Raw genomic sequence first — 23,805 nt, forward strand, 5'->3', positions numbered from 1 at the left:
ACCCTCTAAGACGTTAAAGTACATGTTCAGATATTTTTGAGCACCTAGGAGCTCTGATATATCTGATGGCGACTGTACATCATTATCAATATTACAATTAAAGATTTCGCCGAGTGTTTTAACCGCATTAAGATAAGGATGATTTTATATATTTAGATCAAAATATCTAATTGAGAAATACGAGTATATCTTATCTTTTTAGGGTTCCGTAGCCAAATGGCATAAAACGGAACCCTTATAGTTTCGCCATGTCCGTCTGTCTGTCTGTCTGTCTGTCTGTCTGTCTGTCTGTCCGAGGCTTTGCTCCGTGGTCGTTAGTGCTAGAAAGCTGAAATTTGGCATGGATATATAAATCAATAAAGCCGACAAAGTCGTACAATAAAATCTAAAAATTTAATTTTTTTTAGGGTACCTCCCCTACACGTAAAGTGGGGGTGAATTTTTTTTTTCGCTTCAACCCTAGAGTGTGTGGTATCGTTGGAAAGGTCTTTCAAAACCAATAGGGGTTTTCAAGAAACATTTTTTGATAAAGTGAATATATTCGGAGATAATCGCTCCGAAAGAAAAAAAAAATGTGTCCCCCCCCTCTAACTTTTGAACCATAGGTCCAAAAAATATGAAAAAAATCGTGGAAGTAGAGCTTAAGAAAGACATTAAATGAAAACTATAGCGGACATGATCAGTTTAGCTGTTTTTGAGTTATCGCAAAATGTTTTCCCTTCATAGTAAAAAGACTTACTTTAATTAGGTACTGATTATGCAAATTTGCCTATTTGTTTAACTCGGGTGAAAGGTACCATTGACTACACTTTAAGCTCCAGTTTAGCTTATTGTGACGGAAGAGTAACTACGGAACCCTACACTGAGCGTGGCCCGACATGCTCTTGGTCGGTTATTTATTTTTGAATCTAATTCTGTATGTTATTGTAAAGTGCTTTTGAGTGGAGGATTAGTGGAACCGTCAACCTATTTATTGCTTCGAATATTCACATCATCATCAATACAGCTTTTTATCGCTCACTGCTGAGCATAGGCCTCTCTTCGAGTACGCCACTTGTTCCGGGTCCTGAGCCAATCTCATCAAGAAGTGACCCGCAATCTTACGAATGTCGTCCACCCAACGAGCCAACAGACGCCAGGCGCTACTTTCGTCCGAAAACGGTCACCATTCCGTTAAAGGGGCCCACTTATTAACAGCCCTTCGGACGGTATCGGCCTGTCAGTTAGAACAAAAAAGTTGACAGTTCCGAACAACTGACAAGCCGATACCGTCCGGCGGACCCTTAACATTTTGGTCAACCTGCCATCACTCTGCCTGTCATTTCCCGCTCTATTGCTTCGACTATTATTTATACGGAACCCGTCTCGCCAGTAACCTTACCAGTATATCCATAATGTTCATACACATGCCAAACATCACTTCAGCCAATCGGCAACAGCTCACGACTCTCAATCACGATCAAAGTTTGACTGATCGAACAAAAAATAGATAATTAATAAACAAACAAACCCACTGCCGGTGTATTGATCGGTTTCTATTAATTAAATCCAGCTATCATCGGAGAGGCTTGCGAAATGTAGAGGCACGCGAATTTTATACGAAACGACACGAGTGCGATACGACTTTCGAGCTTGTTTTTTTTTGTTAGTTTTGGGAGTTTAGAGCTAATCTTTTCTCTATTATATCCCTGGATTGACGCCGGGAAAGTGACATTCCGGGAGAGAAGGGACATCCCGGGGGATTCGTTTTTGTATATCGTCTTTCGGCTCCGTTCGTCTCGACAAATATGTACTTTTCGTCCCACACCTCAGCTTAAAATGTAATTTTGGAATACCATGGTCTTGATTTAATTTGCTGCATTCTTATTGAAAAGGAGATTAATCATCATATCTATTTTTCTTTAAATATCTATAAATAAAATTACCTAGCTGTAATTATGACCCTGTGTATGAAAAAAGCCTTGAACGTCACCACTTCTGATTAATATAAGTAATAAATATATATATCCACACATTCTTATTAATAATTTCATTTTTAATGGTTAAGATACTATTAAAAACACATTTACAGTACATATGGTGCTACTTTACCGCACTAGTGAGAAAATTAGCATATTACGTTACTGTGTCGAACATTTAAAGGGCCATATGTACTGTAAAACGTTGTACGATACATGTGCAAATAGGTAATTCGCAACTCGTGTCGATTTAAAACACTCCCTTCCGTCGTGTTTTAATATATCGCCACTCGTTTCGAATTTCCTATTTTTCGCACTTGTATCGTAATGTACTATTTTAATATGTTTGTTCAATGCGTATCTTCTTTTTCGCAAAAAAAGGGTTTATTTCTTTTTCATTATCATTCTGTATTCGTCACTCGTTCTATATTCGGCTTGTTCGCTCTTTGTCTCTCTTCGCTGTTTTTATGTTATTGTTGATCAACAGGTGATGAATATAGAATGATACGAAATAAGAAATACACGAAAAACTGATGAGACGAGCGTTGATGATAACATAAACAGGGTTTACAAAAAGTATAGAATCAAAGTCCCGTATTCCTCCCGTATCATTCCCGTAAACCTATTCAAATGGAATTTACAATTTGACAGCAGAAAGTCTACACCACATCGAAGTATTTTTATCTATGAAATAGCCCATATTATTCCCGTCTTTCTCTTCCTACTACGTTCTCCAACTTCATGACTTGTGTGATATCGTCGACTATAAATGGGCACTCGATGACCCGCAACGCATTTACGACTACACATTACGACTAACCTTTCGTTTTTGAAGCGGCCAAAACATAAGTCAAATGAAAGCCAAAACATAGCCAATGAAGTTAGAATTTTTATCTTCTGCAACTTTCTTTTGTTTCTTTTTTCTCAATGTCCTGATGCGTAATCACATGTTTTATGACAGTGTTTTACATATTAATTTTATTATATTGTCATTATTAAATTTATAGGTGGGTATTATAATGTTAATGTTGTTTGGAAAGTACCACTGGCTGTCCATATTATAATATTCACCTTATGGTGTTTGCGTGAGTTATATTCGTTTTAAATTTTTAATACCCGATGTCTCTTTATTTAAAATATTAAATACGGATTGAATTATGAACTAAAATTAAAGAAGGTTCTAAATTCAATTTCTTAAGATGAAAAAAAATCTGTCTAGCCTAAAGGAGCCCACTGACTAACAGTCTGCCGGACGGTACCGGCCTGTCAGTTGTTCGGAACTGTCAACTTTTTGTTCTAATTGACAGGCCGATACCGTCCGGCTCCGGCGGACTGTTAATCAGTGCCCCTTTAGGTACTTCTACTTTCTCCTAACGACCAGACGTTTCAGTTTAACATATAATCCTGGCAACATGAATGAATACTTGAATAGGCCTCCTCTGTCGCTACGGAGCACTTTCGAGTTCGACCTCATCTCATTGACACCTCGAGGGTCAAATCCATTCATATTGACTGGCTCGCTTGTTTTTATCTAGTTACCTATTGTAGGTATGTTTATAACCTACTTCATCATAATCATAAGTCTTAAGAGCCTTGCTCTTGTCGGTGGAGTAACCACCATTCTGTTCTTCTCTCTGCCACTGTTTTGAGCTCCTGATAAGTCACTACGTTGAGTTTCTCCTTGGCTTGGTCCAAATACCCTACTTAGTAGTAATAAATAAATTAGTAATAAATAATCTAGTTTAAAACAGACGATTACAAAAAAAATAACCAGACATTAATTTATCAGCGAGATTAACAGGAGCGGGAACTTTTCGTTTCGCGTACCTAGATTTCTTAATTTCCAAGCATAGTAAGTCGGTATTTTGTCTAGAAGTCTTCAAGAAATCGATTTTCGCTATGTCATCTCGAATGTGGGTGAATATGGTATGAATGCATTCAGTTTGATGTCTTGAACATGAATATATGAGATGACAAGCGCGAAAATGGCCCTTCGGCCGCGTACGCAACCAGAGCTTCGTAACCAGATGCGATCGAAAACTATTTCTGCCTTGTACGAAACCGGTTGCGATCAAAAACTAATTCCGTTTTACTAGTTATCAGTTACGATCGAACACTTTTCTTTGTTGTACGAAACCTTTCGACCGTTGATAAAGTCAGCTAAGATTATATTTATACACCTTGTTATACAGTATAAGTACTGTACACGTTATATATCTAGTCAAAAATCAGAACACAAAAATTGTACCAGTTGATAATATTCAAATAGGTACTTTGTTGGCAAATACAATGTAACCTTGTTCCTTAAAAGACACTGGCTTGAGTTGAGTTTTGTTAAATCAATAGTTTCCAAAAAATGCACAGGATAAGAAATTATCATGAGTATCATGACAAAATATTTGAAAAAAAAATGTATAGCTAGATGGCCCAGACATTGGTTTCGTATAAGAACGAGAAGTGTTCGATCGTAACTGGTTACGGGTAAGACGAAATTAGTTTTTGATCGCAACCGGTTTCGTACAAGGCAGAAATAGTTTTCGATCGCATCTGGTTACGAAGCTCTGGTTGAGTACGCGGCCGAAGGGGAAAATGGTGGGGGTAGTTACTGTGACGTCATAAAGTCGGCAGTGCAAAGTACCTACTATATACTTACAACAAATAAAAATACTTAACTTTACTTTTTTATTAATACTTTGTTCATTTACATTATATGTTAACGATTGTGTAATTTACTGTAACCTATGTAACACCGCAGCACAGGAATACTTTTTTGACCGAAAAGCGTGAGACAAGATCGAAACTTCAGCTTGGGCAAAAATACCTTCGTGTGTCTGTCCGGCTGTTCCTCTGTACAGGTCGCATTTTTCAACCGATTGTTGTATAATTTTGTGAGCAGGCTCGATAATTATATGGCATTTTAATGACTATTCCGTTTTTAGCAATTTCACAATCCATGAGCAGTATGTATGTACGTAATTAACTCTTAGATCTACATATGTATAGATATAAGTACCTGTACGTAATATATCTAATATACATGTATGTAGATATGGTTCGTTCACGAAGGCGTGCGCCTGTACAGGCCCAGTCTTTTTAAATGCATTATCCATAAATGCATAATAATGCATAATGCCACAATGCCACAAAATTAAAAACACGTTTTAACATTCCTGACAACATACCAAAAACAACCTACGTAATTTGATCGGGTTGCCCACCATAAACCGTACTAAAATTTACGGCGGGGAATAAAAAAAATAGAATTTATTAGTTGAATTATTATTTATTAGCTGAAGTCATTTCTGAGCGAGAGATCTCAATATGTTGAGATTAGAGGAACTGAAGATGCAGTTCATTCGAGAGAAAGGGTCATAAGATACGGCGTTCCACAAGGTTCTGTGCTGGGCCCACTGCTTTTCATTATATTTATCAATGATTTACCACAATGTCTAACGGGTGGAACGCCGTATCTCTATGCCGACGACACCAGTATTGTAATAAAAGCTCACACAGAAATAGATCTCAATTTAAAAATTTAAGATTGTTGGTCTAAATTATGTACTTGGTTTTTATCGAATGGCTTAAGAATTAATTCTACCAAGAGTTTTTAAATGCAGTACTCCTTAAACAGACAAAAGCCCTGCGATATCTCGCACGATATACCCGTGTGCCTGCTACTCATAGAGAATTGTTTACAGAGCACAAAGTATTAAATTAACTGTGATATCTCTATCTTTATTGTATTTGTTTATATGTTTTCAAAAACAAAGACCGATTCCAAATAAGTAGACAAAATACCTCCAGAAACTTGAGAGCTAAGAATGATTTTTTGAATACTAAAAGTAATTTCCAACATTTCAATAAAAGTTGACACAACACCGCAAGTGTTCAATTAATTGGACATTAACATAAAAACATGTAAGGATCAAAGGACATTTGAAATTAAATTAACAGACTACTTTATAAATAAGCCTTATTATACTATTAACGAATATTTTGCAAATGCTATAAATTAAAATGTATGAGATCTAATAATAATAGTTGACATATATACTAAGCCTACATGTAATTCTGACATCTTTATCTGTAATGCATTGTTATCATTGCGATTGTTTTTTTTTTTTTTTTTTACTTTATTGCGTACCATATTATAATTGTGTTTGCATGCATTTAAGATCAAATATCAAATATCAAATATCAAATATCAAACATTTATTCAGCAAATAGGCCACAGGGGCACTTTTACATGTCCATTTTTACAAACAATAAATTTAAAAAAAAAAAACAATTACAAATATCGAATCTATGAAATAATAAATACTTTATTAGAGATGTATACTGTCTCTAAATGTCAAATTACACAAAAAAAAACTATGATAAAAAAATAAAACCATAAAATACTAAAATTCTTTAGAGATGTATAAGTCTCTAAGTGTCAGAGATAAAATATAAAAATATATATTAAATTATCCTTAGAGATGTAGAGGGTCGCCAAGGCTTGAATTCTTATATAAATAATTAAAAGACAAATAAATTAAAACAGACAAGAACCGAATGAAGTGTCTCACGTTAATGTCACTCAAAAGTAAAGTTACATACTTTAACATAACCTGTACCCCGTGTAAGCTTAAACAGACCGGTCTCCACAAACAGCACCCGTTCACGAGTATGACGTGTATCTCAGCCATCGCCTCCCTCAACCTTCATTCGGGAAAGTGGCGACCCGATCAACGACGCCACCGTAAGTAAAGACTTTTAAGCGAGCATGACATGTTCAAGCTGCCGGGTTGTATTAATATAAATATAATAAAAAAAATTGTGAGATACAACATTTGTGCTTGTAAGTTGCATTAAAGACGGCATAGCGCCACATAAACGCGACTACATATTATTCATAAGGAGTGCCTACCTATAAAACTAAATTATAAATTTAAATTGACTTAGAGATGTACAGGTCTCTAAGTGTCCAAATCATTAAAATAGGTATTAAAATAAAATGAAATTTAAAATAAAATAAAATTTAAAATAAAATAAAATCTTAGAGGTGTATAAGGTCTCTAAGTGTCCAAAACTAAAATAATACAATCAAACGAGAACATGATGTTCTCTTGTGTCAGTTCTACTGGACGCTAGTATGGTTATTTCACAGGAAGAAAACGAAAACACTATTACTGACATTTTTATCATACTATCAAGATCAAGCTACTGGCTTAAAGGCATCCAAGAATGTTCTATTGCAAATAAAGTGAATGATTGATTAATAGACTGTGACAAGGACAAACAATAATAGCGCTTTCTCTGTTACTCCTACTGAAATATAGGTACATAAGACTATCCCGTTCCGTCATTTCCCCCCACCGCTCATGCCTGATCCAGTTATACTAGATTCATGATAAATCCCCAATTATTATTTACCTCAAATAGATTTGCCTGAAATCATTTTGTTTCTCAAACTGCAGATATACCTATTGTCCAATTGGTCGGTTGGCAAACAGTCGGTTATAGCGGCAGATGCATATCGGGCTAATGTCCGTCTGACGCAATCGGTTAAAAACGATTTACATGTGATTCGGATTCACGCAATATGCTCTCGTCGCTTGCATCTCACAACTTACCACATAAATAAGTACTGTGGAGCAGCAACCAAGAGTACAGTGCCATCAAATATATCAGCGCGGCCAAGGTGTTCACAAATATCTGAATAAAACCTTCATTATCAAAACGTTAAAGTGCATGTTCTAATTTTTTTAGTACATGGCCGCTCTGATATATTGGCGATTGCACATATAACGTCCCCAACTCTCCAACCACACAGCGAAAGGAAAACTCATTTAATCTCTTAAAAAAAAAAACTAAGTAGTCTTTAGGGTTCCGTACCCAAAGGGTCAAACGGGACCCTATTACTGAGACTCCGCTGCTGTCCGTCCGTCTGTCACCGGGCTGTATCTCATGAACCGTCATAGTCAATCCCAATTGAAATTTCTACAGATTATGTATTTTTGTTGCCGCTATAACAACAAATACTAAAAACAGAATAAAATAAATATTTGAGGGGGCTCCCATACAAAAAAGTGATTTTTAGGTAATGGTACGGAACCCTTCGTGCGCAAGTTCGACTCGCACTTGGCCGGTTTTTTTATTTGCTGTTACGGCCGTTACTCGGGATGGGATAGATATCCCTTCTTTATTTAAAAAATACGGTTAATGTAAAAAAAAATATCGCGCTCGCCACTTGGTGCGGTATAAAGACATGTGTAGTCTGTAACACAACAAGAAAACCACTTATCGTAAACTGCAATGAGTCTTCGGGGCAGTATGCTTTTTTTACTTCTTGCCATTTTATTCTTATTGGTATTACCAACTCCAAAATCAGTTTAGTATTAACTCATCATTCGCTTGCCCTTATCCCATTCATTTGGGGTCGGCGCAGCATGTCTTTTTCTTCCATATCTTTCTGTCACCCGTCATCTCATCATTCACTCGCGTTCGTTTCATGTCATCTCTCACACAATCCATCCACCTTTTCCTAGGTTTTCCTCTCCCGTTCCATCCCTCCACATTCATTCGTAATACCTTTCTTGTCACATGACTTTCATCCCTCCGCATCACATGTCCATACCACGCTAGGCGATTCGCTTTTACTTTATCTATTATGGGTGCAACTTTCAGGCTTCCTCTTATATACTCATTCCCTATCCTATCCATTCTTGTCACACCACACATCCATCTTAACATTCTCATTTCCGCTACGTGCAATCTCTTTTCATCCGTCACTTTTAGGGCCCAACACTCTGATCCATACCTGACGACAGGTCTTATGATGGCTTTATAAATTTTACCCTTCAGTCGGAAGGGCATCCGGGCGTCACAAATTGTTCCCGTGACCTGTCGCCATTTCGTTCATCCTGTGCTAAGCCGGTTTTTCACTTCACGGTCAATATCGCCATCGCACGTGATCGTCAAGTCTGCTCTGTACCTCGAGTCCGTCTTCACCCACAAGCACAATGTCATCAGCGAAAAGCATACACCAGGGTGCCTCCTCTTGTATATCCGACGACAGAGCGTCCATAATAAGCAGAAAGAGGTAGGGACTCAGAGCCGATCTCTGGTGCAAGCCTACCGTGACACTGAATCTGTCGGTGGTGCCAGCAGTTGACCGGACGCGTGTACAACAACAGTTGTACATTGACCGAATTAGCTCCACATACTTCCCAGGCACGCATTTCTCTTTCAGAGCCCACCACAAAACCTCTCGGGGTACTTTATCGTATGCCTTTTCGAGGTCCACAAACACCATATGCAGGTTCTTTTTTGCACGTCTATATCTTTCGCATAGTTGGCGAAGTGCAAAAATGGCGTCTGTTACCTCTTCCTGGTATATAGCCCAATTGGTTTTGTGTTATATCACTCTCGTCTCTCAGGAGTCTCTCTATCACTTTTTCCCATATTTTCATGCTATGTGACATGAGCTTTATTCCTCTATAGTTGTTGCATTCCTGTACATCTCCTTTGTTTTTAAATATGGGCACCAGCATGCTGTCGCACCATTCGTCGGGAATGGTTCACACACAATGGCTCACAACCAGTCTTCCATCCATGCATATTTCTCTCACTACACCCATACTTATCAGTTTGTGATTCTGTACCCTGCTCCAATCATTCTCTTCATTCATTAATCTTTCAAAGTAGCCTTTCCAACGTTCTCGTTTCTAACTACTACTAAGTATATACCAGATTGCACTATGATCTGCAAGAATCTTTGCTGACAGGTAGGAAATTGTGAAAGATAATAGCATCCTATACCTAACAATGAAGGCTGTATGAAACCAAAATTACTGTAATCAACATTTTAAGCTTTAATCAGGCTTCAAATTAGAACTATCTACATACTCGCAAATGACTGCTGTTGGAGTTTCAAAATGTGCATTAGGTTTAACCTAAATAATAATTAAAGATAGTAAGTTTTTAAAGAAGTGTAAGTTGTGGAATAATGCTTTTTAAATGTTTGGAAACTTGTGGGAAATTGCTCAAGACTTGGAAAGTTAATAAAAAAAATATATTTTTCCATTTCTATAGGTACTATGCCTATGGAGTGTCTCACTGTTGGGCATAGGCCTCATCCTTTAATCCCCGTCTGTCTCGGTTTTAGCAAATATCCGGCTAGTCTTCAAAATACGTCCTCCTCGCCCATTTCACCGAAGAAAAAGAAAGCCGCCCAAATAAATTATATATAAAGTTTCATGTGAAAATATTCATAATTATGAAAATTGTCTGTTATATCCCTCTGACATCAGACAGGAAGCCAACAAAGTTAAGGTTGGTAAAAAGCTGCGTAGTTACCTTGTAAACTGCATAAAATAATTATTAAGCATATAGATATCGAAACGAATCTCATTGTTATATAAATATAAGAGAGTAGAGACTGCACGATCCCACAGTCAAACCGTGTAAACTGTTTTGTGGGACTCCGTATCAGTTTGAGATGTATCATTTTATGTTAATAATAAAAAAAATAAAAAATAAAAATTGGGTAAAAACTGGGGGCCGATTTTTCAATTTCGATCGCTCTATTCTTCCGTTAATAATAACTTCAATAACATAATATCTTCACCATAATATCTTCTAGGCATTCAATTTCCACTAATATAATTGAAAACGACTGGTCAATCAATACCACTAGATTCCCAATTTCTAGCAAATAGCAATAAAAATAGCATTTCCCCGTTTTCCACAGATTTTCGATTGCCGAAAACGAGCGATCGCAATTTTAAAATTGCCGCCCAGTTCGTCAACACAGCACGTCTTCAAAAGATCTCGTAAAATTATATTGGTATAGGTACTGTCAACTAGAGGTATAAACAACAGTCAAAACACACACGAAAGTGTACATAGAAACTAGTTTTACTGCAGTCGCTATTTGCCACTTAACACTTTAACTGAACAGAACGTTTGTATTTAAAAGTGTCAATTGTGTGAACAGTGAATTTTTTGTATTTACTAGTCTTATGAGGATATACTCGTAACCTATGGTTCCGTATTGAGCTTTCCACTGGAGTGTCGCTAGACAAACTGTTGTGAATTCTGAAAGAGCCATTTTTAGTCTAAATGAAGCCGGTAAGTAATACTTTTCACCCGCAACTGCAAGTCAGAGCAAAGTGTTCTTAACCGATTTCCAAAACAAAGCTTAGACAAAAGCTTATTCTTATTGTAATAACAGCTTATGGATTTGATCTGGATTTGTTATTAATATGATCTGTCTGTGTGAAAAGTGACGTTTGCGATTGAAAAAATTACACTTTTTACACTTAGCTAAGTACACAAAGGTATGTACTACATATTTTCAATTATTTTAGTTACTTGTCCAACACACATACACACAATCATACATAAATCAGTCAAGTAGACTAGACACCGTAAGCGTGATAAGGTTTGTGTTGTGAGCAGAATAATGTAGGTACATTGTTTCAATTCAGACGCGTTACTAAAGTATTCTTCAATCTGTGATGTGAGATATACTTTACTATAGAAAAGTTACCAACTATTCCTTGGAAGTGGGTGAAGCATACCGTACTCGCCGGGCGGTGGAATTGTGCCATTGCGAGCTCCATAACCTTTCGCCTCTTACTTTCCATTGACCTGAGGTAATGGTGATGTGCTGTTATCGACCATATATGTATCGAAGATTTCGGTAGTTTCATAATCAAACCGATAAATATTAGTCTGTTTTTTTTAACAGTTTACCTATAATTTGTGTCCCACTACTGGGCACACCTCAACTCTCTGTTGCCACTCATCACCGCTTGGTAATGCCCATTCCCATTACATTCCTGCATATCTGCACGATTTGCCTGACACAATTCGCTCAGCTGATTATTTGCTTTTTGCGGACGACCTAAAGTTGTTGCTCGGCGTCAGCAGTATGGTGGATAGCGCTGCATTGCAGAGCGATATCAATGCGGCAGCTGAATGGAGTGTAGAAATCCGGCTGCCTTTTAATACAGCAAAATGTAAGGTAAGCGCCTTACCTTCTCACGTAAGCGCTCGCCACTTTTAGCCGATTATAGCCTGGGGAACGTTGGTTTGGAAAGAGTTCAGGAAATTATGGACCTAGGTTTAGTCTTAGATACTAAACTTGATTTCCATAAATACGTAACTGGTATTTGTAAGCAGGCTAGTAAAACCCTAGGTTTCGTCATGAGGGCGTCGAAGCAGTTCCATGTCGGAGTAGCTGTGATTCTATACAGTGCCTATGTCCGTAGTAGGTTGGAATATGGGCCTGTTATTTGGGATCCCTACGAGGCTAAAAACTCCTTGATGGGGGAAAGAGTACAGCGTAAATTCGCCCGCTGGTTGTATCGCAAAGCCTACAGGTATTATCCATACCTGTACCCTTCATTGTTTGTCTCCGGGATGGTTGGGCTAGACACGCTTCGGATGAAGAGGAAGTTGTTGTTGTTAGTCCACTATCTTTATGTTGTACACCACAGAGTGGACTGCCCAGCTGTGCTAGAGAGGATCAGGTTGGTGGTTCCGGTGAGGCTCCCCCAGGATATAAAAGGCGTGGCGGTGGCGCCGCGCCGCCGACCGGGCCTGTTGCAGCGCGTGTCCGCTCGCACGTGCCACGCTCGACACGCTCCTACCACGCGCGCAATATCTTTACTGCACTTAATGCTCACTCAGCACGAGGAGGCTGACATGTTTACCGGAAAATTTGCCCAATTATGTTGTATTGCCAAACAGTTCCTAAATAATTTGAATGAATCATGAGTTGTTTTATTAGTATTTCTTTATTTATCTTTATTTAGTAGTATTATTATTTTTTGTGACCGATAAATAATTGTAATTTCTTATTTGACTATTTCTCTTTCTGACATATTTTCTCTTTATGTATAATTAATAATTTAGCGTGTAAGTGCTTTGGTGTGATGACATACTGTAAACTTACATTGTATTTAAGTGAATAAATGAAAATGAAAATAAATGTCGCTATAAAATGCATCAAAGTGTGTCTGTCATCTCTTTTTTGATCTGCTTCTACTCCGGCCGACCCGCAGAGTCTAATTTGGCCTAACGGTCCAGCCGTGCAACGTGTTTATCCCATTTCCATATAAACAGTTTAGAAGGGCAGCTCGGTGTTTGTTATTAATATCTAATTTAATTTTTACAATAAATAATCGAGGAGATTCAAAATTGTTTAACTCAAGTTTTTGACAACTTTTCACAGATAATAAGCGGTTTGTTTACAAAGGGCTTACCGGGAAACGCGAAAATCGAAATTGAGTTATCAGTGTCTTCATTGCTCGAATATGCAAGAGTGATAGAGAGGTTAGATAACGAAATTTAGATTTTCTTGTCGCGGTAGACCCTCAGATTGTGATGGACTGTGGTAGTGGCGCCCCCTACGCAGAGTTTCGCATAATATTCCCTATTAAAGAATAATGTTGCGCGTCCTAAGTTCCAACTACATCACTGTAATAAATTTTATACAAGTTTTAAAACTTCTCTAGTTTCTTGCAGTGACATGTATAATCATGGCATGTTACCGACTACCTTAAAAACAATAGGTAAACATAGTCGATATGTAATATTCTTATGATTTTTAAAACGTTTATAAAAAAAAAGTATCCTCCTATCAAAAATCATAGTATACTTCCTACTGTCTGCTCTCTTTTGCCAGAAGCTTCCGTGCACCCTTACACCTAAATTTGATTAACCTATCAAAATATGAATCTACGTGCTCAAAATATTCATTCCATGCTCTCAGTTTATTTAACATCGATATGGATCTATACATCGTTCACATCACTAGCGGCGGGTGATGATTATTATTATGTCACACTTCTGCCTATAATAGAGTTGCATCGAGGTTTACTGTAGGTACTCGGCTTTTGAACGCAATTTTGTATGGCGGGCGACGGATTGACCTCTGAGCCTGATATCAGTCAGACACATCGATCAAAGTTTTTGGACAAGACTTTCTTTATTTAGCGTTTGCTAAAATAATGGAACATTCATCTTGTTTTTGATATATACGATAGATATCTTAGATTATTAATTAATAGCATTAGAAGGTAAGACCCGGCACCTGTCTTGGAGCCATTTAAACTTTGCCATTCTGGCTCAGTATCTAAACAGCGATGCTCGCTCTAGCATCCGATTATTAAACGAGCTAAAATCCTAACGAGCTATTTGTTTTATGGATAGCATAGAGTTGTTTTATAGCTTTAATTTTTAACAGATTGGCCGATTGATTTACACATTTTTGGGTGTGTGCGTGTGGTAGCAATGTTACTATTACTATTTTAGGTAGGTACAATCATCTACAATAATATATATGTACCTAATATATCCTTCCTTGCCAAAGATAGTTATAATCAGTTCCATTCTTGGAATTTTTGAAATCATGCATAAATAGGAGATATCGAACTCGGCGGACGAGTCCTTGCGTGTCTAGCTAATCTGCGTAGGTAGCTTAAACATGATACACACCGAATACCACCAGCACTCTGCGTAGATGCGCTCGTGCACAGTGCAGATGTTCCCGGTACTGGGTATTGTTTGGCAAGAACCGATTCCGGGACTGTTTTCGTTTGGACAACCAGTACCGGAAACACACCTTATAATGCCTCAGATTTTTATACCCTGCGTGGCAAACACGAAGAGCCGTACTGTCTCGCAAGAACATAAGGAGAGTAAGTGACATTGGAAAATCGATTCGAACTTTTCATTTACTGTTATTAATTTATTACAGGTACCTACCTATACACATACCTATGTGATGGGGCTGCATAGCCTACTTGTACGGTCGAGGAAATTGATTCTTTAGCAGTTTATGGTTCACTTTCCATTGGACAGCTCTTAGCATAAATATGTGCAACCAAATTTACTTGTACGTACGTATGAACATTTTCCAAAAAAACTGACTTCAAAAACAATAAAATATAATACAGTTTTTATTACATTACATAATACAGTATTTTTTATAAAGTCTATTGGAGCAAAAAAATACGTTTTACTAATACTTTATTTTACTAAAAACGACTAATAGACTGTAGCACATATATTATATAAATGGAGAAAGCTAAATTCGCAGGATTTGGTGACGTATTGTCGCAGATTAAACACAGAGTCTCGGCGGACACAAACATATTGGTGCCAGGGCTATAACCGCGAAAATCAAAGTTCGTCAATTGCGATCATTTTTCTGTCACTCTAATTACGTCTTAGTGAGAGTAAAAGCGAAAGATCCTCGAAATTTGCGAATTTCGGTTTTCGCGGTAGGCTCCGGTAGGTACTATCGTTACTTATCGACCCGGAAATAGACAGGTACGTAATTGTCATTGTAGTGTCAGATGACCGTCTATTTATCAGTAAAACGGTACGTCAATTTCACATCATTTTGGAAAGGAAAAAATTGAGGTTTTCATTGCATGGTTGTGTTAATTAAATTGCATTATTGTCGTTAATTGTTTTATTTCAGCCATGTTACCTTAATTAATTTATTGAAATGTTTTGCCATTTATTCTCTTTTTGTTGCAATAAATAATATTTACTTACCTACTTGCTTATTATTAAATTTTTCCGTTCTGAGCAAAATTAGCCCAAGAAAGCGAAGCCTACGCTTAGCAGAAATCGAGCATAAACAATGTTGTTGTTCAGCGCATTTAGATGAGCTATATTGATAACCAAAAACAATGACTGTGATTTTTCTACAGTGGCATATCGGCTGTGTTAATGTAGTTAGTCTGTGCTATTGTTTTTGATTGCGTAATTGGGTTCATAGCTCTTAGTGACGATTAGGAATGCGTTTGGTGTCTGAAGGAAAACACGCTTTCCCGATGACCGCAGAATCCTTTTAGTGTCGGCGACAAGTCACAGGACTTAGCGAGTTTTTAACGTAACACTTACTGAAGGGCCGTCGGAATGTTTCCATAATTGCCAAATTTCCACTTGGTAAAAAATCAGAAACTTCAAATATGTACGAATTAAAACTCTCTTTTTCCAAAATAAGAGATTCCTTTGCTTCCTGTGAATTTTCCGGAAATTTCCGAGATATTTTCCAAAATTTTGGAAACTTTCCGCAACTTCTAGAGTCAAACTATGATAAGTTGACAACGATTTTGGCAGCCCAGACGGTGCAGGTGTTATTTTAAACGTCAAAATTCTTTGAAATTATGACGTTTACTTAACCTTACCTTAACTTAGCCTGTGCAGTGCCTGAGGCTGGGCTATCAAAATCGCTGGCAACTTATCTACATATCTGACTCTATCTGTAGTAACACTACTTGTTGTACTCGGTTCTTTAGAAACACTGAGTGGCATGTGGCATTTTTCTAACATAGTTAAAACAAAATTGTATAAATTACACCCTTTTTCAGTGGCGGATTAACCGAACAGCAGAAAAAGCATATGCTAAGGGCCCCGCGCCTAAGGGGGGCCCCGCGCTCCGACCCTGACCATGCGATTTCGGCATGCGGAACAGGCCAAGTTCAAGTAGAACTCGCACTCCGCGGATTCTGTACTACCACATTTTATTTACAATGTATTTTTTTGCGTAACTCAGTAACAATATTGATCAATTATTATTATTTGTTATTATCCTGTCTATTTTTCTTTATAATGATACCAAATTTAAAGATTTTTTTAGGCTTACGCAAAGACCTAGAGCAGAGTTTAGCATAAAACCGAAGGTGCAGAGTGTTGGGGAAGGTGCAAACTTTTGTGCATGGCTAAGCTGCAGGAAACAGCAGAGCTCGGAAACGAACAAAAGAAGATACTGTGTTTAAAAACATATTAGTGAAAAGCAAGGAAGGATGATTTATTTACTAATTATTATTTCGAATAACAAATTGCACCTTACAGCTAATGCCTAATGATGATCAGCTTTGAGCCCGTAGGAGGCCAAAGGACTCGCTCCTCTACGGCTGGCCGGGCGCCCAAAATATGCCGAGTTGCTGCCAAGCCGTGATACATATGATCTAATTGTCAAAATGTTATAAAAAGAAAACAGCGGGGCCCCTATGCAGGGCTTTGCATTCGCATAAGCCGGATGTAAAGCCCTACATAGGGTCGGATACCCAAAGCATCCCAGCAAGTCGCACTTTCGAGCAAGAACTAAGGCCGAACAGCAGGCGAGCCGAGATCAATTCCAAACTCTGTTCTCCTACGATTCAGTCTTTGCATGGTGGCGCGCCGCGATTGAACGCTCCGGGCCTCCACCCTTATACGGAGCTCGGCCTACGGCCTCGTTCACACTCTGGCATTGGTTTCATTCTAGGCTCTGCTTTCCTGCAGGTTGGCCTTCAGTTTCGCACGGGAACGCTACGAAATCGGGTGGTTCGATCGGTCCGGATATTCAGCTCGTGGGGCTCAGCCTCGGCCTTGTTTTTTGGCTCACTTAGCCATTAGTTCCCACTTCTTAGGTCCGACTCACTTTTCACCTATTTTTACAAGTTTTTATTAAACTTAATAATATTGATGTTGTAACACAGTATCCCTACATGCTTTTATTTAACTTTTAATACTCGTAAGTTGTTTTCAAAACCTGCAAACCATCTGCAAACTATTTTTCTGACCGTTTGTCAAAATTTGGCAAAATCGACCTAATCTGATGATGAAAACCGAAGGTAAGGAGGAAACCTATATAAAAGAAAGGAACTATGATAAAATAACACAACTTCATTAAGATTAGGCTGTTTTAAAATGGATTAGTAAAAAAATAAAAAGATCGAAATTCCTCCCTACATTTTTTTTTTCTTTCGGAGCGATTATTTCCGAAAATAATAACTTTATTTAAAAAAAGGTTTTTGGAGACCATTATTCGTTTTGAAAGACCTTATCCAACCATACGCCACACTACAGGGTCAAAGCAAAAAATTATTAAAGTAAAAACATTTTGTATGAGAGGTATCCTAATTTTTTTTATAGTTTTTATTTTACCCGTTCTGTCGCAATGCATGATTTATGTATCCATGCCAAATTACAGCTATTTAGCACTAAAGATCACGGAGCAAACCCTCGGACAGACAGACATGGTGAAACTACTTATATACGAGTAAGAGTTTCTAGGTGACTACAAAACCCTAAAAAATACACTGCATAAGATGTTAAAAACTAATAGAGAACGAGTGGACAAAAATTAAGACATCGTAAAAATGTTGTGATGGTACTGAATCCTCGGGGTGCGAGTCCGACTCGCACTTAATAATTTTTTTTCAAACCAGGGGGCCCCGCGAGCTTTTGTGCTAAGGGCCCCGCGCCTTCTTAATCCGCCCCTGCCCTTTTTTGCCAGGTCATAATAAAAATAATGGTCGTATTTAAATATTCCAAAAAAATTGTGGTGATGGCTTATTTTTACTACAGCATTTTTGTTACATACGACTAGATGCCTAAGTATTCTTCATTCAGGTGGACTTAAACGTTAAACTGATAGGGAGATCTGACCTTCTATCTCTCATTGGCTCATTTTATAGATACAATAAAATGGGATGAGGGTCAAATTTTACAAACTTGCAGATTTGATTATAGAAGTTTAGTAAAGAATATAAGAGAATAAATGTTGGTAAAAACCTTTTTTTGATTTTTAATTTAAAATATTTTATATTACACTTGCTCGAAAAAGATCTTATTTAATGCAGGTGTACTGAAGGACAAAGATATACTCGTATTTTGTTCCCGCGGTAACAGTGGATTGTGAAAAAAAGCTATAACTCCCTAGGGAGTGAATGAGTTTTACTTTTAAAATACTGACGTTTATAACTTAATATTTTGTGTGTGTTTAAAATTATTTAATTTGATTAATTTAACTAAATATTTTTACACAGTTTTCAATCGTGGCTGAATGTCGAATAGGTCTATATTGCCCAACCTGTCAAGAAATAACAAAATGGCGGACGATTGTTTGATATGTCACCGTATTATTCGCTTAAAACTTAGTTTCATCTTCGCAAGTGTGATGAAAAACATGTTTGTGTGTAACTCCGTGGGCAAGAATATTGCAAACTCGGGTCTTTAATTCCCTCAGCACTGGAACTATTTTTTTTATAGAACATTTTTGACAGCTAAAGAAAGCATACAAATATTAATTTATTTCCATGCATACTTACAAAATAAATTTAGAATGAACTACATGTATTTTTACTAGCTTAATAACTAACCATCAAGACAGCCGTGTGCTCGTATGCCACCATCGCGGTCTCTCATGCCTTAGGCCACTGTGTATGTTTACGTAAGTAACACGGAAGCGAGTGCGAGCGCGAGATGCTCAAATACTGCCCCCGTGAAATAAATACTACCGCGTGAGCTTAGCTAATATTCGTATTTTTTACCTAGAAAACTCGTGAAACTTGGACATATTGAAATATAGATAGATCAAGCGAACTCTATACGACATTTGAAATGCCAAAGTATGGTTGTGTCATTATTAATGTTAAATTTCTATGAAAATATGACGTTTATAATGACACTCCTCACTTTGTTCAATTCAAGTCGGTCTTTGTTCTATCAAAGTTAGTTTCGGCGGAATCTATTGGTCACTCACGTACTTACATGAGTGTTATTACTGTTGGAGATCCTCATAATGGATCGAAATATGTTATAGTTAAGGGTCCCCAGCAAGCTCGGTTCTCCAGACAAACGTAGCTTCGCTCTCATTTTAAAACGACTAGCTAGATTGGTCTGAAACTTTGTACTTACAGTAGGATAAGATAGATCTAGGGCTGTAATTAGTTTATGTAGCCTCAGATACCACAGTTAAAAGATACAGCGAATTTAAAATTTCATACAAACTTGTTATTGCTCTATTTCGTTTGTTTTATAAGGTGGAGCACTTTAAACTAATTTCAGCCATACATATACTTACCTAATGTTATTGTATGTGTAAAGTTTAATTACAATACAACACGTAGTTTTAAAATGAGAACGAAACTCCGTTTGTATTGGAAGGTGAAAATCGGCCGAGCTTGCCGGGGACTCTTAAGCGGTATTCAACTTATTTACTTGAGGGACAGACGCTAGTCTTGACTAAAGTGAACTAGACCTGTAACATAAAAACCAATTTACGAAATATATTATTATATTTTCGCTAATTTCGCTTAAACTCACACAAACAAACAATCCATTAAAAATAAGCAACATTTTTTTGATGGATCAGGACTTTTCACAAGTTAACTACCGTCTTCCAAATTAAATTTCACAATTTCTGTCTCTCCCAATCTTCTTCTTCCGTAATTCCGACCAGTCGCTTCGTTTCCTCCCATAAGTTGCTTGTCAATGCCGTGTTATTCGCAAACCAACTACTGTAGAACAGCATACAGTCTCTAAAGTGCTTTCCGCTGTCGTTTTCCACCCTTGGATCTATCCCCAAATACACCGGCATTGTGGCCACCCTGTCCAACGGCCGCCCAATCAGCTGCAAACCAGCATTCAACAACGTCTTCAAAGCCTCATTATCCAGATGTCTGAAGAATTCCGACTTTCCTAGTCCTGGATCCATACTGTACACATTCACGCCTTGGCCTTTGATCCTCTTATCCATTTCCACTGTAAAGAGTATGTTTCCTAGCTTAGCGTTACAATAATATTGAAAATTGGTGTATTTGCCAACATCGTTCATGTGTTCGAAGTCTATAAAGCCAAGAACCAACGCAAGAGAGGATACATTGACCACTCTACTCGGTGCAGACGCCTTCAAAAGTGGGAATAACAGAAATGTAAGCAGAAACGAACCAAAATAGTTAACTTGCATCATAGTCTGAAGGCCATCTTCTGTCAGTCTATCTTCCAGACCAATGGCACCAATGTTATTAATTAAAATGTCCAACTTTGGCTCTTGCATCATTGTCTCATGTACAAATGTCCTCACAGACGTCAGTGACTCAAAATCCAAGGTTCTGGCGACAACGTTCTTGTGTTTTGCCGCGTTTGTAATTATATTCCTCGCGTCTGCCAACTTGGCAGGGTTTCGACTGGCTATGATGACCTTGGCCCCTCGTTTGGCCAAGTTCTTGGCCACTTCCAGCCCAGTGCCGGACGTTGCTCCTGTCACGAGGGCTACTTTTCCCTCCAACCGTATATCCGATTCGCAGTTGGAAAACTCGTCGCGAGCCATATTGAAACAGCAAGAATAATGTCCGGTTACACTTGTTTTTGGTTACGAACTGAGCAAAATTAAAAAAAAAAACATTTAAGGCAGGAAGGTCGTTCGACTATACACGGTATGTCTGTTCTTCGTAACGCCTGCCAAACTCCCTTCTCAGGCGCACCAGTATAAGTTACCCTGAGGCTCTTCATAGTTATGTGTAATGGGAGATCCCTTATGATGGTTATTCGACTAAGGATACTCCTATTTCCTGGGTATTAATAAGAATAACGGCCCTGAACTCAAAGGCGCACGACACTGGCCGTGCATACATTAAACATAAGTACATAATTAAACTCGAAATACTGATCAAGTAAAAAGCGTACAGTGAGCTGCAGGGATAACGGACCCCCTACCAACAAATTTCTATGCAGGCATACTGAACATACATACTGTAAATATATAAATAGGTACGGTATGAGGTAGATAAGTGTTACTAACAAACAGCACGATCAATAAATTAAACGTTATCTGGGTATACCTACCAGTTCTCGGTACCCTACGTACCTATATAGGTCGGTGATGAAATTTGGACAGTAAACTATATTTGCCTAAGAGTAATTATGTAGCTCTCTATTTGCCATATGCGCAAGAGTTTCCTAATGTCCCGGGTAACAATGAATAATCGTATTGTGCGAAACGGGGCGTGGGACCACGCGAGTGCGTTTAAACTTTTCCGGTGTTCTACCTCTGACACAATGAGGGTAAATCCGAAAAGCTTAATGAAGACGGCGCTGTAATCTAAAAAAATATAAACCATAAACTTATGTTATTTTTAATCCCAACAAAAACACAAATATGTGAAATGAGAGCAAGGTTCAATCATAAGAATATGCGTAGTTGTTGACTCGCCGAAAAAAGATTTAAGATCTATATGGGTGCCAAGTTCTGTGCTGTGTAGAAAATCCTGAATAGGGATTTGACTTGGCTAGTTTTTAACAACAAACCAAATTTTAGAAAAGTAATAGTCAAATATAACAGCCTATACTTTAAAACTAGCCAAGACAAATCTAAATATATAAAAGAAGAAACTGACTGACTGACATATCAACGCACAGCCTAAACCGCTGGTTCTAGAGATCCCAAGTTTGGCACGTAGGTTCTTTCGAAGGTCTAGAGGTGCACTAAGAAAGGATTTTTCAATTTTCACCCCCTAAGGGGGTAAAATGGAGGTCCAAAGTTTGTATGGGGAAACAAGATTAGTTAGACTATTTTATTCGAAACTTTACAAGAGTATTCCTAACGGTAAATGAGTAAACACGTGTTTCAGGTTTTGAGATTTCAACCCCTAAAAGGGGAAAATATGGTGACGAAGTCTAAAAATCAACATGGGTATTATTTCTATGGTTTATCGGGTCGCTGATTACGAAAATAACAACGATTGTAAAATCTAACGAGGTGGACGTGAAATACACATCCCCTGTTGGGGTGCGATGGGGTTGAAATTACTAAATATTAATATGGGTGTCGCTTTATGGTTATTTGGGACGTTATTTACGAAAATTTTAAAATTTAATATTGTGTACATGATAAATGTTGAAAGTATTTTTGCCAAATTACAATTCAATCAATCGGTCCAGTAGTTTCGGAGCAAATCGGTTGTAACAGATGGATTGACAGATAGCCACACGTGATCCTATAAGGGTTCTTTTTTAGCTTTTGAGATATGGAACGAGACCCGCGTTATCCTAATAGATACTACGACAGGACTGTTTCTCCCACAGTCAGTTCTATGTGGCGGGCTCCCGTGTAAGTTCACCTCAAAGTTAGGTTCTATTGCTCCCACTTTCAAACATGGCTAAAAATATTGTTCATAAGAAAGTACTTTAACAAGTATAAAGTTGTGGAATACTTCATGCATTTTTCAGAACATGATTCTAAACATAATAATCGCGGACAAACATACATACCTGCATGCGTTCATACAAACATATGGGTCAAACTGAGAACCTTTTTTTTACTTTACGCGGGCGAAGCCGCGGGCTAAAGCTAGTCCTTTATAATTTCAGGATTTTTTACACAGCACAGAATTTGGCTCTCATTTCACATTTATGTTTTTGTGGGATATCATTACTTCTTGTACATAAATTGCTGTATTAATCATTAAAGTAGTTTTGCCCAAGCTGAAGAGGAGACTCTCGCTAACAGGAGGTCAATTGTCAAAAAAAATCAGTTTCCAAATTTTTTCTTTTGTATACGTTCGTGCCAAATATCCAGTTTCTAGGTCATCTAGAAGTGGGTTAGGTTTTAGATCTATATGTCAGTCAGCCACAAAAATGCCGGTTTTTAAACGATAATTTATCAATATCTGTTTTAGCTACAATTACGATTTTTTTATTTTAGACAAGCTAAGGTACTTGAATGAATTTGCCAAATTTCATGTGTGTAAGTTAAATAGGTTGTGAAGGGGTCAAAAATAGCTCGAAATGGTTCGTGTAATATTATACACGGTTGCTACGTGCCAGTTCCTTTTTCTTTGCACTTGGCTGGAAACGCTACCGCGTGTCTAGATGATATATCTCTCTTGTTCTTTTTCCATTGTTAAATTATCTCACTTCAGAAATATATTTTTTCCCATAAGTAGACATGTAAGAATAATAGAATAAGGTACGATGGGACGGGCATAATCCGCGCCAACAAACTGTCTTCAGTTTGGCGAAGCTTTTGTGTGTATATAGCAAGTATATAGTCATAAATAAAAAAAATCAT

At 37.7% G+C, this 23,805-nt stretch overlaps 1 protein-coding gene across 1 annotated transcript; it reads right to left on the bottom strand.

Moving 5' to 3' along the window:
- Positions 1-18,241: 18,241 nt before the first annotated feature.
- Positions 18,242-23,720, bottom strand: LOC133526990 (retinol dehydrogenase 11-like). The gene has a single exon (XM_061863878.1). It carries the CDS (start codon positions 21,064-21,066, stop codon positions 20,149-20,151), a length of 918 nt encoding a protein of 305 aa, XP_061719862.1. The 5' UTR covers positions 21,067-23,720; the 3' UTR covers positions 18,242-20,148.
- Positions 23,721-23,805: the final 85 nt, after the last annotated feature.

The sequence above is a fragment of the Cydia pomonella genome, chromosome 17 (assembly GCF_033807575.1).
Source record: "Cydia pomonella isolate Wapato2018A chromosome 17, ilCydPomo1, whole genome shotgun sequence".
NCBI lineage: Eukaryota > Metazoa > Arthropoda > Insecta > Lepidoptera > Tortricidae > Cydia > Cydia pomonella.

Coding starts and splice junctions, on each gene's coding strand:
- LOC133526990 (XM_061863878.1), bottom strand. CDS start 21,066: ATGGCTCGCGACGAGTTTTCCAACTGCGAATCGGATATACGGTTGGAG.